This window comes from Thermobia domestica, chromosome 9 (genome assembly GCF_964235325.1).
Source record: "Thermobia domestica chromosome 9, izTheDome1.hap1.1, whole genome shotgun sequence".
Taxonomy (NCBI): domain Eukaryota; kingdom Metazoa; phylum Arthropoda; class Insecta; order Zygentoma; family Lepismatidae; genus Thermobia; species Thermobia domestica.
In genome coordinates this window covers 114,842,440-114,856,625 of record NC_137462.1, presented here as the reverse complement: position 1 = coordinate 114,856,625, position 14,186 = coordinate 114,842,440, and the positions used below count along the sequence as shown (strand labels likewise).

The 14,186-nt window shown below is 36.2% G+C and overlaps 1 protein-coding gene across 4 annotated transcripts in view; it reads right to left on the bottom strand.

Annotated features, from left to right (window-relative positions):
* Cpsf5 (cleavage and polyadenylation specificity factor subunit 5) overlaps positions 1–14,186 on the bottom strand; it is a 62,086-nt gene that overhangs the window by 42,832 nt on the left and 5,068 nt on the right. For all 4 annotated transcript variants that reach the window (XM_081771735.1, XM_081771734.1, XM_081771736.1 and 1 more), the window contains exon 2: positions 13,779–13,979. In XM_081771735.1, coding sequence (XP_081627861.1) covers positions 13,779–13,979 — 201 coding nt within the window. The remainder of the gene's footprint in view (positions 1–13,778; positions 13,980–14,186) is intronic.

Sequence of the window (14,186 nt, the reverse complement as noted above, 5' to 3'; positions counted from 1 at the left end):
AAAAGTTATCAACTGGATATTCTCACTAATAGTACTAAGAAAATACATGAATCGAGTGCAAAGAAGACCGAACGCAATTCCTTCCCTCGCGTGCAATTTCTTGGTCAGGAGTGTTTGTCAGTGGCTAGTTGTGTGTATGCGTGTTTTCTTGCTGGGCCAAAAGTGCCACTAAAACTGAATCGCTTTTGAGAGAGTTATCTCGTACCTTTTACGATGCATGTTTGGTGTTTCAATGATCAGGAATCAGTGTTTAAGAGCAAGAGTTGTGACATTAGTTTGACTTTAATAAAGGGTGTGATCGGCAAGTATAAGGATTCCGTGGCTCCAGCATTTGGTTCTCCAACAAAGGGGAGAAGAACACGGTCGTGTACATAAGCCAGCACCAGCATGCAGACGAAACTTCGCAGAACAGCCATGCAAAAGAATTCTCTGACCCAAAGATGGATGGTGAATCGTCTACGTGTGTTTTCGGGAACTGTCAACCGCATCTTGTGCCAACACCTTAATCTCTAAAAGGTGTTCAAGGTTAGCCGTCATCACCTTATCGATGCCTACTGACGGGAACGAAAGTATAACGCTCAGACGCTATACGAGCGGCAAATAGCAAAGCAAAGGTGGAGGTATGTCGCCAGATTGGATGAGGCGTGGGTGTAACTCTTCGGCTACGGTAAACCAAGAGCCATCATGTACAGAAACAAAAGGGAAAAGCTTTTTACAAGTATGTCCGAAAATGTAAAGCGGCTTTCTCGAAATGATTCATATAGTGATTGCCAGCTACTGTCATCGAACGTTCAACTCGCAGTACTACCAGGAGGAGGTTCTGAGGCCGATCTACAAACGCAACTACCAGATACATGTGAAAATGAGATAAACATGGTCTGTATCCATCAAGACAAAGCTTCCACATAAACCTCCAGACATATAGAGCTCTATTGTTCCTTCTATTGTACCAGGAAATGAAGAAGGCTACTGAAATATAGGCCATATCTTTTCACGAGATAATATGATGTCTCCAGACCCAAGTCCAATGAATTTTGTGGATTTGGACTGCTATAATAAAAGAGCTTTGGGCACGAGACGTGTGACAACTGGACTGGATTCTGAAAAGCTGTGACAGAGGAATGTAACAAGATCCCTCGTAATTCTCCAACGGAACCTTCAGCAATAAAAACTATGTTGGTGGTCCATCGTCTGGCATGAGAGGAAACAAGTTGAGCACTGCAACTGGCGCCATGGAATTTCTAAACTATTTGGTAAGTACAATTCGGTCACATATATGCGGAATAGCATCTGTATGCAGCTATATACGCCGTGTCCTAAAGTTCGGTAACACTTTTCTTAATTTATTACACAAAAATGACAAGTGATATAGCTGTCGTGTATGTCATATGGAAGAGGATCTCAAACAGGGTGTCTAAAAAAATTCCAAAATGAAATTTCGTGACCTTTTCTTTACCAAATCATATAATTGTCTAACATTTTGAAGAGTGAATTTGGGTGCGAATTAGGCCGAATTTTCATCCATGTGATAGAAACTTACTTTGCTTGCGATTTGGTAGCGTCTAAATCCGACCATAGACATTTCTGGTGGTGAACTTTGACGTTTTATAGAACAAAATTTTCCAATCTGTACTTACATTTCTACAGTTAAAAAAATCGTGACCCAAAAGCTAAATTTCGTGACTTTCATGACCATTTTCTGATTTCGTGACCGGTAGACACCGTCAAATATATATATTCGGGCAATGCTCGTAGTTCCCACATTCACCGCAGTTGGCGTTGGCGTGTTGTAAACATGGCGACTTCTGGTGCAGAGCGTGCTTTCTGTGTATTGGAGGTCGATAAAAACAAAAGTGCTACAGATTTGCAACGGAGGTTTAGGACAAGGTACACGAAAGAAGCACCAAGCAGGAAGTCTATTTATGCCTGGCGTGATAAATTTGCGACAACTAGTTACATGTGTTCTAACAGAAGTGGCCGTCCTACAGTGAGTGAGGAGATCGTTGACCGTGTAAGAGAAATTTGAGTTTTACGTATAACGGTTATGCCGGCTAGGCTAAAGGAGACGGACCGTTTGAGAGAGTCCTTTGTAAGAAGTCCGAAAAAGTCTGTTCGTAGAGCATCCCGCGAGCTACAAATACCACGGACGGTAGTATGAAGAACACTACGTAAGGGACTGTGTATGAAATCCTATAAATTGAAGCTCTTGCACCAATTAAAAAAACAAAACGATAAACAACAGCGCTACGAGTTTTGTAGCAGAGTGCAACGATTCATGGAAGAGGATGAGCACTTCGTGGATCGCATAATCTTTAGTGATGAGACAACTTTCCACACAAATGGCAGAGTGAACAGACATAATTGTCGAATATGGGGTACCCAGAATCCTCGCGAATTCGTCGAAAATGAGCGTGATTCGCCCAAAGTAAAGGTTTTCTGTGCAGTGTTGTCGCAGAAACTTTATGGACCATTCTTCTTCGCAGAACACACTGTAACTGGCCATACGTACCTCGATATGTTACAGCATTAGTTGTTCCCACACATGCAAGATGATGCTGACAATTTCCTGTTCCAGTAGGACGGGGCCCCACCCCATCACGACGTTCGGGAATTCCTGAACAATGAATTACCTCAACGCTGGATAGAACGAGGAGGGAAAAATGATCAGTTTCGACACGTGACCTCCAAGATCCCGGATCTAACTCCCTATGATTTCTTCTTAAGGGGATACATAAAAGCTAGTGTGTATGTGCCACCGTTACCAGAAAACGTAGAAACACTCAAGCGCAGGATTGAAGCTGTTGTTATCACTGTCTCTCAGGATATACTTCCACCAGTATGGCAAGAATTTGATAAGCGTCTAGACATATGCCATGTTACACATGGTTCCCATATCGAGGCATTGTGAACTCATATATTAAAAAACATTTGAGATACTCTTTTATATGACACACACGACAGCTATATCACTTGTAGTATTTGTGTAATAAAATAAGAAAAGTGTTACCGGACTTTTGAGACACGGTGTAGTCTTTTTCTACAGTGTCAACATTAGAAAATAATTATTCATTGTCTCATATTAAAATAAAAATATAAACATTCCTTTATATGCAAAATTAAAAATAAATACAGGACAGGTGTTCGTATTTCTCATAAACATTAATACGTGTAAGCGAATTGATTGATTACTGTGTAACACCCTTTTCAGCATTGAAGTCATGTTATTTACTGCTTAAATGGGATTCAAACTGAACAATTATTCATGCTAATATAAAATAAATAAATAAATAAAATAAAATACAAAAAACATTACTATGATGACTCATACAGACTATCAAAAATAACTATCAAATACAATCCAAAATTTACTGTGAACCAACTATTACCACAGAAAGGACCTTATATTCTTCTTACAGGAATTTTTTGTGGAAAATAATTTGGATTATAGAATATGTGAAATAAAATGCTAATGCTACAATTCCTACATAGGCATTATTAAACGGAACACTGACCCAGAACCAAAGAGTACAATAGAAAACTCCAATGAAGTTAGCAGAAGCATGTCAGGATTATTGAAACACCTGAAGACCACACAACATGACGTAAAGAGTTTAATGTATTACATAGAATTCAATTATTGATTAAGGGTTGTAACCTAAAAATCTGCACATCATTTAAGGAAACGATGGTTTGACAAAACTCTTATTGTGTTCCTGAGAAATCAAAGTTTCATCACCCATAGCATTGTAAAATCTACGAAGCTTTTTTTTTTTTTTTTTTTAAATAAAAAACTGTAATTTTTTCACGTTGTTTTTCTTAAGTACAATAGTTCCTCTTCAGATTAACGCTTAACCTAAACCCTATTTGAATGTAGTTTGAACGAGTAGTTTGAATCAGTTAGAGCACTGATTCTGAAAACTGCTTGTTGCTATTACCATTTTCTTTTTTTTTATAACGTTAAAGGTTCAAACCAGAAATGGTTAATCTCCAGGCCTGCCGTTTCTGCTTTAGGAAGTTCTGGAGCCTCCCCTACAGTAAAATACACGTTTTTAAGTTCTTCATAACATTTTTCTCCGAGTTTTAGATAGTAGCTAAATATACATTATTGCGTATTATTTCAACTTTCGTCAGAATTTATCTTTGTCATTCGAGATAAATGGAAACTGACACATCGACAGAAGATCCAGATACATACCGTAGTATATTAGAGCATTTATAATCTTCATTTATTTACATATTTCATTACCAGTTATGACCAAAACATGCCTCAACATTAATAGATGATGTAACGAAGGAATGAACTAGGTGTCTGCATATAGCCCTGCGTAGGGCTATTGTTATCTATCTCGTATTTGAGACGCGGTATTGAACAAGAAATGGTATGGTGGAACATCATCCCTCAGTCGTGACGGGCTTAGACCATAGATGCCAGAAAGGTCAAATATGCAAATTACGTAACTGTAAAACCTACCGCTCAAATTGTTGCTGCATTGCCACACCTATTATTATACTACTATTTAAATGATTCTTAAGAAATGTATCCATTTAAAAAATAAATTCAAACGCAACACATTGTTTACAAGTAATTTGCGCAGTTGGAGACCCACTGTAAGAGAACAGTTTTTTGTTTGTTTAAAAGAAATTGGAAGAAAAGGTCTTGTGCTTCTGTAGCAAGGTAAAATCCTGCCATTAGCTAGGTGTGACAGGGAGGTGTCTGAAAAAGAAAGAAATAAAAAAGGCGATGTGATCTTTTTATAATTTTCATACCTTAAATCTTCTTAGACCAGATACCCTGTCTTGATGTTTTGTCTTAGTCATAACAGGCAAATGGGAGAATGATGCATTAATTTCTACAGCCAAGCCACTTTTTGTCCCTATAAATTTTTCATGTTATGTGGCCGCCGAGAACATCAAATTAGAAGAACTAAATCGAGCACACAGCAAGAATGGTGATGGTCTTCTCGACTAAGTATCCCTATTAGTAATCGAACCTCGAATTATTCCTCTAACTTTCTACTATCCTCGCATATGCACTATGATTCTAGATTGAAATAAACATGTACATACAAAGGATGAAAACAGCAAGTAATACACCTGTTAATCTACAGCAAATTTACGTATACCTTCTCATGGGATTACTACATGAGGTGAGTATATGTAAGAGAAAAACACGAAGTTATCAGTGATGAAAAGGTCAATTGGGTCACGATTTTTGTCCGGGTCATCTAGACCCAGACAGAGCTGGCGACCCGGAAGCAACCTAAATATTAGCTCTGCACTGTAGAATTTCATAATGGATTAATGATGTCACTACTCCAGCTCGAACATTTATTTGTTTGATTTCCGGTGTGAGATTTCTTCATCAAAGAATCATATTTTGAATGTAAGAAATATATTCGTCCTCCCATTAGTAATAATACGTTTCATTTCTGTATGAAACTACAGCAGATTTCCAAAATTTGCGAATTTAGTACTCAAACTTGAAATAATACATTTACAACTCGTGCTTATGAGCCATAACTGACTGTTTTCTAACTGGATTTCATTGGACATATTCCGCCACAGCTTTCACAACTTCGAGTGTTCGTACTGTGCGTAATCTTCCTTGCCGCGGGCGACCTTTCACAGTTCCAGTCTCAACAAAGCGCTGAATAATAGTGCGGTAAATGAATTTTTCATTACTTTGCAGCTTCTGGAGGATTTTGAAATTTACAACTGACACCTTTACACTTCTTCAGCTCATCCAGCAATGGCTCACGTTTCAAGATACCGCTCTTGACGTCGCTCGCTTGAACGGGCGGAAGTATAGCCACCCTCGAAAGCTGGGACAGTACTTATGGTAAGACTAGGTATTAGTTTTTTTCTACGACAATCGATGTTGAAATAGGTAAGGGTTCATTTCTACTACTTATAGTTTGAGTAGATGGTTAGCGGAGGAGATGGAACTTGTTCTTGAGATGCTGAATGTAGCATTCCAGCTACATGAAAATAGATTTGTATTGATTGAAATAAAAAAAAAATGTAAATCCTGATTAAATGCAAAAATTGTATTAATAATATCTAGTCAAATATTATTGATATTTAAGATAATTATATCTAATTATGATGTATTTGTATTATATGTGGGCCTACAGTAACGTCTATTTAACGTTTATGTGGTATCAGACGTTTTGAAAGAAAATGTTTCTTTTTTTAAAAAAAATGAGAGAGAGAAAAAAAATGTAACGAGCGATAATAACGTGAGAGAGAATTTCCAATCCTGTATGGCGAGTCTTGCTTTCGAAGCAGCTGCCTCCTGAGGCTGATTTGCTGTTTTGCCCTCCGCTGGTGGAGTTGGGCTCGCGTATGCTTGTTCACCGTGTGTTGTCTCATAGCTTGCATGGCGCGTGTTGTAGTTGAATGCAGAGTTAAAAGTGAAAAGAAAAAAGTGGCCAAAGGTGAAGTGAGTGTATTGAAATGCTTTCAGTGAACATAGCTGAGTGTTTTGTTAGTAATTGCGATCTCGGAGAATTTTGTTCCCTTGTGGAAAGTATTTTTCTTGAAATTTAATGGAGTTAAACCGGCATCGAGGAGACGGTGCTTGAGTGAGCCTTGGTGGTCAGACAAAAGTGCCCATTAAAGTGACTCCTATCTGCTCAAGTTTTTGATTATATTGTTTGGATTTCAATGTGTTGTAATTTCTTAAAGCTATTTTTCCGCCTTTTTCTCAAAAAGAAAAAATCAATTATACTCACTTCGTCTCGGGCCCAAGTTAACAGAAAGTCAGTACTAGACCATAGGACATAAGCTGTTCCAACCAGAGGGAAGTAAAATTATCTACAAAGGTAAAATATTGCTGGAGCTAAATTGCGTTTCGTTTAATCCTGGTAAGTTCGCAGTTAACTAGTAGTTTACATATGGGTTTAGTTGGTTACGTAGTATCATTAATGAGCTGGAAATGGGTTAAAATAACTTGCATTCAATCGCTGACATGTATTCGGGTATTTTCCAGAGAATAAGAGTGATATTTTCAGATTTTTTGCGAAAAATTGAAAATTCCCCCCCCCCCAATTTTTAGACTCACCTCACTAGTAATGCTTAAATGCTGTTTTGAGTGGAAATTCTTGGTATGATTGTCCAGTATTCATTGAATTACCTTTTCTAATGTTAATTTGTTTGATCAGAGCTTAGCGTTTAATGCAAACTCTCTCTCACGTCATTATTCTCTCGTCATTATTAGACTCGGAGTCACAGTTGTTTTGGGTATAATGAAACGGGTTTTCAGAAATGCTGTTTGCAAAGTTTGAATAGACAGAATTGAAGAGGCTATTAAGAGGGTTGAAATTGTAAATTCGTATATTTGAATTCAAGAAATTGAATGGGACAGATTGATTGAATTGGATTGAAATTTTGGGTCCTAAATCATACTAAGCTGGAATTGATTTCTTTAATTTGTGGTTATATTAGTATAATCTGTGATAAGGACCTCGTTTTGCACAATAAGAAATTGTATTTAAAAAAAAATTGTCTCGCGGAAAAAAATTAAGAGGTAGAGTTCCGAATACTGCCGAAAAAAAAAAATCAGTAAAGAACAAATATTTTTTTTGAATATATTTTCTTGCATTTTCATGCATTTGAAAACTTTTGAATGGTTTGAATTTCTTTAATCAGTAATATTGATCAATTAAGATATTTTGCTCAATAAAAATATTTTCTCTGAACAGGTGCGAAATATTGAATATTCTTTTTTCTAGAGTCTTTGCTAGTAATACGAATTGCTCTTAGCTAAAAAATATTGAGAGAAATCTATAAATTCAGGGTTCAATCTGAAGGTTCTAGATTTTAGTATAAAGAAAAATTGGTTAATTGCTCCGGAATTTAATTACATTGTTTAAATTTTTTTGGATATTTTTAATCATGTTGGTGAATATCTGTTCTTCAAACGCTTGAGCAAATATTCACCTATACTTATTGAAATAAAATTTGTTATTTGAAAACTGAATTTTGGTTGGTTATTTTTTGTTATTATTGTTGTTTAACCTTATGCTAGAGTGAATACTGGATAATCACAGTCTAGCCACAAGTTAATCAGGTGAGCTTGAGCAGCGCGAATCCACCTGCCGTAGTCCCTTCTTCGGTGGAGTCCGGGGTTGGTTTAGGATTTTTTTTTTTTTAGTTTTCAACCTCTGACTCCTGGGGAATGGGGCGTTGCAATGACAAAACAGCAAATCCCAAATAATTTTTAATTTGTTATTTTCCTGATTACGTTAAAATTTAGAAAATTTTCACTTAATTATATATATACTGTGTTTTCATAAATATTTGTGACCTCCACCTCCGGTTAAATAATTGATGGTTGTGTTTTGTAGTAATATTATTGGAAATTTGAACAGTATTAATCATTATTTATATTTAAAAAAAAAAAAAGTTTCTTGAATTAAATTTTGAAATTTCGATTGGATTAGTAGTTCTTGTATGGGTTGTTTCCATTTGGTCACTGGTAGCTTGTAGATTTTAGTGGTAACTTGGTTGTATGTTAATTATAAGTGAAATCATTTTGTTTATTTTGGTATTGATATTATCTTATCAGCATTGTATCTCAAGGATGGATAATCGAAATTATGAAAGAGAATACGTTAGTATTGATATGCCTATTGATATCTCAGGATTTGTAACCATGGATAGGACTGGCCAGGTAGATTTAGATCAGCATTCGAGTCTTGGTTATGCTAATATGTCTTTTACACCTCCGACTCAAGGAAGCTTTTATATTCGTCATAGGCCTTCACTAGTTCAGAATAATGAGGGAATGCCTAGTACAAATGATTCGACTTTTGGATTTAGTAGGCAAGTGAATCCCAGTTTAAGTAATGATGGACGGGATTGTCGGCAGGTAACCTTTTCGGAAAGTTTGAATGGACCACCTTTAGGAAATCATATAGGGTGTCCAGAAAGTAATATCGAGGCTCAGAATCCTGAACCTAGTAATAGGTATTTGAATTTGGGTCAATACTATCAAAGAGTTTCAAGGATCAGGAACTCAACCCCTAGGGTAGTTAATACTAGGAATGAACAACAACCTTATGTCAACTATGCTAATTTGAATTACCCCGAATGTTATAATCGTAATTCAGGAAATGCATCAGCAAATTTTGTTTCTCAGGTAGAGAATAAGCTCATGATTAAACATACTTTTAGTAAAACCTCTGAATATTTAGAGAATAAATTTAGAAATTTTAAGAAATTAGATGGAAATGATAGTATTCAGATGTTTGAGGTTATGGTTAGCATCGAAGAAATCTTATTAGATACTAGTTATTCTTTGGGAATGATACTGACAGCTTTGATTTCGCGATGTGAAGGTACAGTTTTGAAAATAATTTTGTCTGCCTTACATGATAACATTGGTTGGGTAGAGTTACGATATTCTTTGTTGATAAAGTTTGTGACACCAGTATGTATTCATACGCTAATATCTGAACGTGTTTATAGGAGGCAGAAATTGAATGAATTAATGAATAATTATGTTCGATCAGTCATGGTTGCTATGAATGTGTTAGGAATGAGGGCACCTGAGATTGAATTAGTTAATATAATCCTGAGCGGAATGAATCCGAATCAGAGACATAGAATGTTAAATGCGTATATTCCTGTTGATAGAAGAGAACTTTTGGAAATAGCTGACCAGTTCGTCCTGATTAATAAAAATCAAATTGATTATAATAAACAATCGGGTTATATCAAAAATAAATCAAATATTGTTCTTTCTAGTAGTAATGCTAGAACTAATCGATTGTATGGTAATGGGAAAGATAATTTTAAGGAACATCCTAATAAAAATAATTCGAAATCGAATCAAATGGGGATCGGGTCTCGAAATTCGATATCTTCAGAGACTCATTCGAATAAGCCGAATTATTTCACAGGAGAGAAACCCAGTCCCAGGGGAAATATTCCATCAGAACTAAATGGCACTATAGCATCCTTTGTTGTTGGGAAAGTTAATAGTCAATTGACTGATATTTGCGTAGACGGCGGATCAAGTTTCAATTTGGTGACTGAAGATCTTGTGCGTCGTTGTGGGGCTGAACATTTTGTGAAGGAAGCGGATGAAAGAACGGTGAATGCTCCGTCTGGGTTGACTTTTTCAACTAATAGGGAAGTGTTACTTAATATCAACCTGTCCGGTCATTTCGAGCGAGTTAATTTTCGTGTAGTGAAACAACTCCCATGTGACTGTTTGTTGGGCACTCCTTTCCTGCGTGAAACCAAATCAGTTATCGATTATGTGAACAATCGAATAATGTTGAATAATGGAAAGAAGGTAATTCGCTTGAACTATCGGCGTATGTTAAACGATAAAAGAAAGTGGTTGCGATCAGTTGATCAAGGTGACCAGTTCGAAACTCGGAACGATAGTGCTTCGAACTTAGTCTGGTTTTCTGGGCAAAACTCCGGTATGGCTTCGATATTTGTTAAGGAGGATGTAAATTATTTGGGAATTGCTAGCAAGGGAATACAGTGTGAATTGGAATGTGAACAACTAGAAACTGAGTTATTAAAAATTGATCATCCTTCAGCCTCTCAGTTGTTGAATTTGAGGACAGTGGTTGAGTGTGAACTTGGTAGAAGAGGTGTTCAGGGTCCTGATTTGTTGCCTCGGTCAGTGGATACTGGGTTTAAGGATATTGGTTTCGGAGATATTTCGTCGCATCAAGAACTACCTTGGACTTTGATAGAAAATTTAAACAGAAATAGGGAACAAAGTGGTTCTGGAAAGATTCCTGTTGATTTGGCATTTATCACAGACAAAATTGACACTAAAAATTTTGTTTTAAATTCGGATGAAATGGCAGTTCCTGAAAGTCATGTGGAATGTCCTGTTGGAGGAAATAGTAGTTCTTTGGTGGCAACGGGTTATTTGCAGAATGAAATATCGGTGGAAGAGTGTCGAGCGGATTCTGGTTTTCCTGGTGTTCCCAAAGGACAACGAAGAAGAAAGCGAAAGAAGAAACAGAGTGATTCCAGAGTAGAAACTATGACACATGAAGATAATTGCAAGCCAGCTGTTGAAATTCCTGTTAAAGATGGATCCATGAAGACTGTTGGAAACTCTTCAGATGCTGAAATGCATGTATTGTCATCAAAAGGGGAAATGGATAGAAAACTTCAGATTACCGATTCAGAAGCATCAGATGTGGATATGGAACAGTCAGAGAACTTTAAAAAATTAATAAGCCAGAATAGGAAATATTTGCCTCCGGATAGCTCATGTTTTAATAAAAAATTGAAATCGGCAATACAGGTGAAAAACCTTGATAACACACAGGTGGAAAAACCGGTGATTCCTAATGAGTCCTGGAGATGTCGGGATTCGGAGACCTTAGCTTTTATTGATTCGTTAAAGGAGAAATACTCCGATGTAATATCGGATCGAATTGGCTGTATTAAGGATTTTGTAGGTAGGCTATATTTAAGTGAAAATAAGCCATTTAAGCAAACACCATTTCCCATCCCACGAAATAAAGAAAAAGAATTTGATCAGCAAATTCAAACTTTGATTCAACAAGGCATATTGGTGGAAGTTGACCACAGCAATTATGCTAGTAGTTGTTTTTTAGTAAAAAAAAAAGAATAATACGTTTAGAATTGTGGGGAATTATGTAAGGGCCAACGAGTTAATTGTGAATGATGGTTATCCGTCTCCACATTTAGAATCTTGTTTAGCAGGCCTTGCCGATAAAGCAATTCACAGCAAACTGGACCTCCGTAAAGCTTATAACCAAATATATTTGGATGAAAAATCACGTGAAATAACAACCATCGTTACCCCCAAAGGGTGTTACCAGTATACTCGAGTTCCAGTCGGAATAAAGACTGGTAGTAACATTCTGGCTAGGGCAATGAATAAAGTATTGGGAGATCTAGAGTCAGAAGGAGTAAGAGTTTTTTTTGATGACGTCCTAATTTCTTCAAGGTCACTTGAAGAACATAGGAGGGTCTTGGAAAAGGTCTTTGAAAGATTTAGAAAATATAATATAACGATATCTCCTGATAAATGCTTATTGTTTTATAACAAAATTAATTACCTTGGATATGTTATAAGTGGTGATCAAATGGAAATAGATCCTGCAAGGGTTTCTGCTATTCGTAATATTCCACCTCCGAGAAATAGAAGAGGGCTGATGAAAATCCTAGGACTTTTTAGTTATTATTCGAAGTTCGCTCCTGAGATGCAAGAGATTATGGGACCCTTGAGTTCTCTTAAATCTGTAAATAACAAATTTGTTTGGACAACCGAACATCAGTGTATTTTGGAGAAATTGAAAAATACACTTATTGAAAATGTAGTTTTGAAAATACCAGACTTGAATAAGCGTTTTATTGTTAACATCGATGGGTCTGGGAAGAGCATCGCGGGATGCATTTCACAAGAAAACAGCAACGGGGAAATCCAACCGATCGCGTTTTATAGTAAGAAACTCTCAGAAGCCGATAAACACAGATCTATCAATTGCAAACAATTCCTTTTCTCGGTATCTTTTAGACTTTGTCCCATGAAAATCAGTATTGAAACCGGAAACACTAGCAAATTTCAACCACTTCTGGTTTCGGAAGAGTGTTGTTGGTGGTGTCGATACATTCACTTGTGACGCTGAAACGACTGCAAAAAACAGCTTGTCCTTATTTGGTACCCTTTTTGTTCTATGGTAATAAACGTTGAAACTCGAAATAGTCGAATTCTACCACTTCCGATTATAATAGAGTTGCCGGAGGGAATGGAACCTGTTCTTGGAACGCTGAATCGATCCCACAAAAAGTTTTTCTATAATAGCCGGACATTGCTGTTCTATAAAGCTTGCGATGTTTATGTGTATTGTGTCTCATCCTTTAAAAGAAATGTTGGAAACAGTTTTACCATGTAGTTAAAATTCTTTTGTAGTTTATCAATGTGTCAAGAGAGAGGGTAAGGATTTCTCTGACGTCATGTGATGGAGGCGGGATATAACGGAAGAGAGAACTTACAAATCCTTTCGGGAGAGCAACAATATTTTTTTTCTTCTGGGATTTCCAGTATTAAGTATAACAGAGGATTAATATACCAAATTTCTCTTCACATTCTTCATCTAGGATTTCTCTCAGTCTTCTTTTTTTAACATTTCGATAGAAATAATAACTTCAATACAGAAGAGTTAAGTTGGACAATTAGAAGTAATTAATTATTATTATTATGAAAATATTAGTGTTTTCAAACATTTAGAAACTCATAGACTAAGGTAATGGATCTTTACGACAAAAGAAGAATCTTATTATAATAATTCATCTTGAAACTACCATGGAGCATAATGGAGGCGCCCAAGCGTGAGCTAAACTTTTCAGTCATATCACACAATAAACTCTTCACATCTCCAATTGTATCAACATAGTGGAAATTATAAGAATGGTTCCACTGTGTTGATAATACTGTACTAAACATGTGAAGACTTTATTGTACATGTGAATTATATGCTTAAGCTTGTGTTTGCTCCTAAGAGGAGTATCTGTATGTAGCATTAGAAATACTGAATTTAACAAATAACATGGAGACACTAAATGGTTTGTTACGGAACATGAAACTTTCAAATGTCATCCAAAAAACAATGCAAAATACTCGGATCAAAATATAGACTTAATACTAATTAAAAAAATAAATTAAGAATTTAATACCTCAACTTCCAATACGCAAAATAAATGTATAGGAGTTTTACAATCCGCGAGTAACACTTACAAAAATTACTTTTGAAACTGGTTCTACTTACAATTTGAAAAAAGTGGTTCCCAGCTGAAGTAAAAGCACATGAGGCAGACCATGTTCGTGGACAAGCAATACACCCTCGACACTTCGTCGCATGCCGATTTTTTCAAATTCCTCTCGCATTCTCTGAAATCTTGCTGGAACTGAAGGATCCTTTTCAAACAGTGGTTCTTTGGTTCCGAACGTGTAATTAGTGAGAGGATATCTACCAAGAACGAAAAGTCAAATATGTACATTTATTTACGAAACAAGTCTGATCACTCTTTTTCAATATAAAACAAAATCCTATTTACAAACAAGTAGCCATTTACGAATAACACTCACGAATGTTACATAATTATTTTTTCCTTATGCTAATGCTGACGTACGCTGAGAATTTAACACTGAAAAACTTCGGAATAAACTTTTGTTA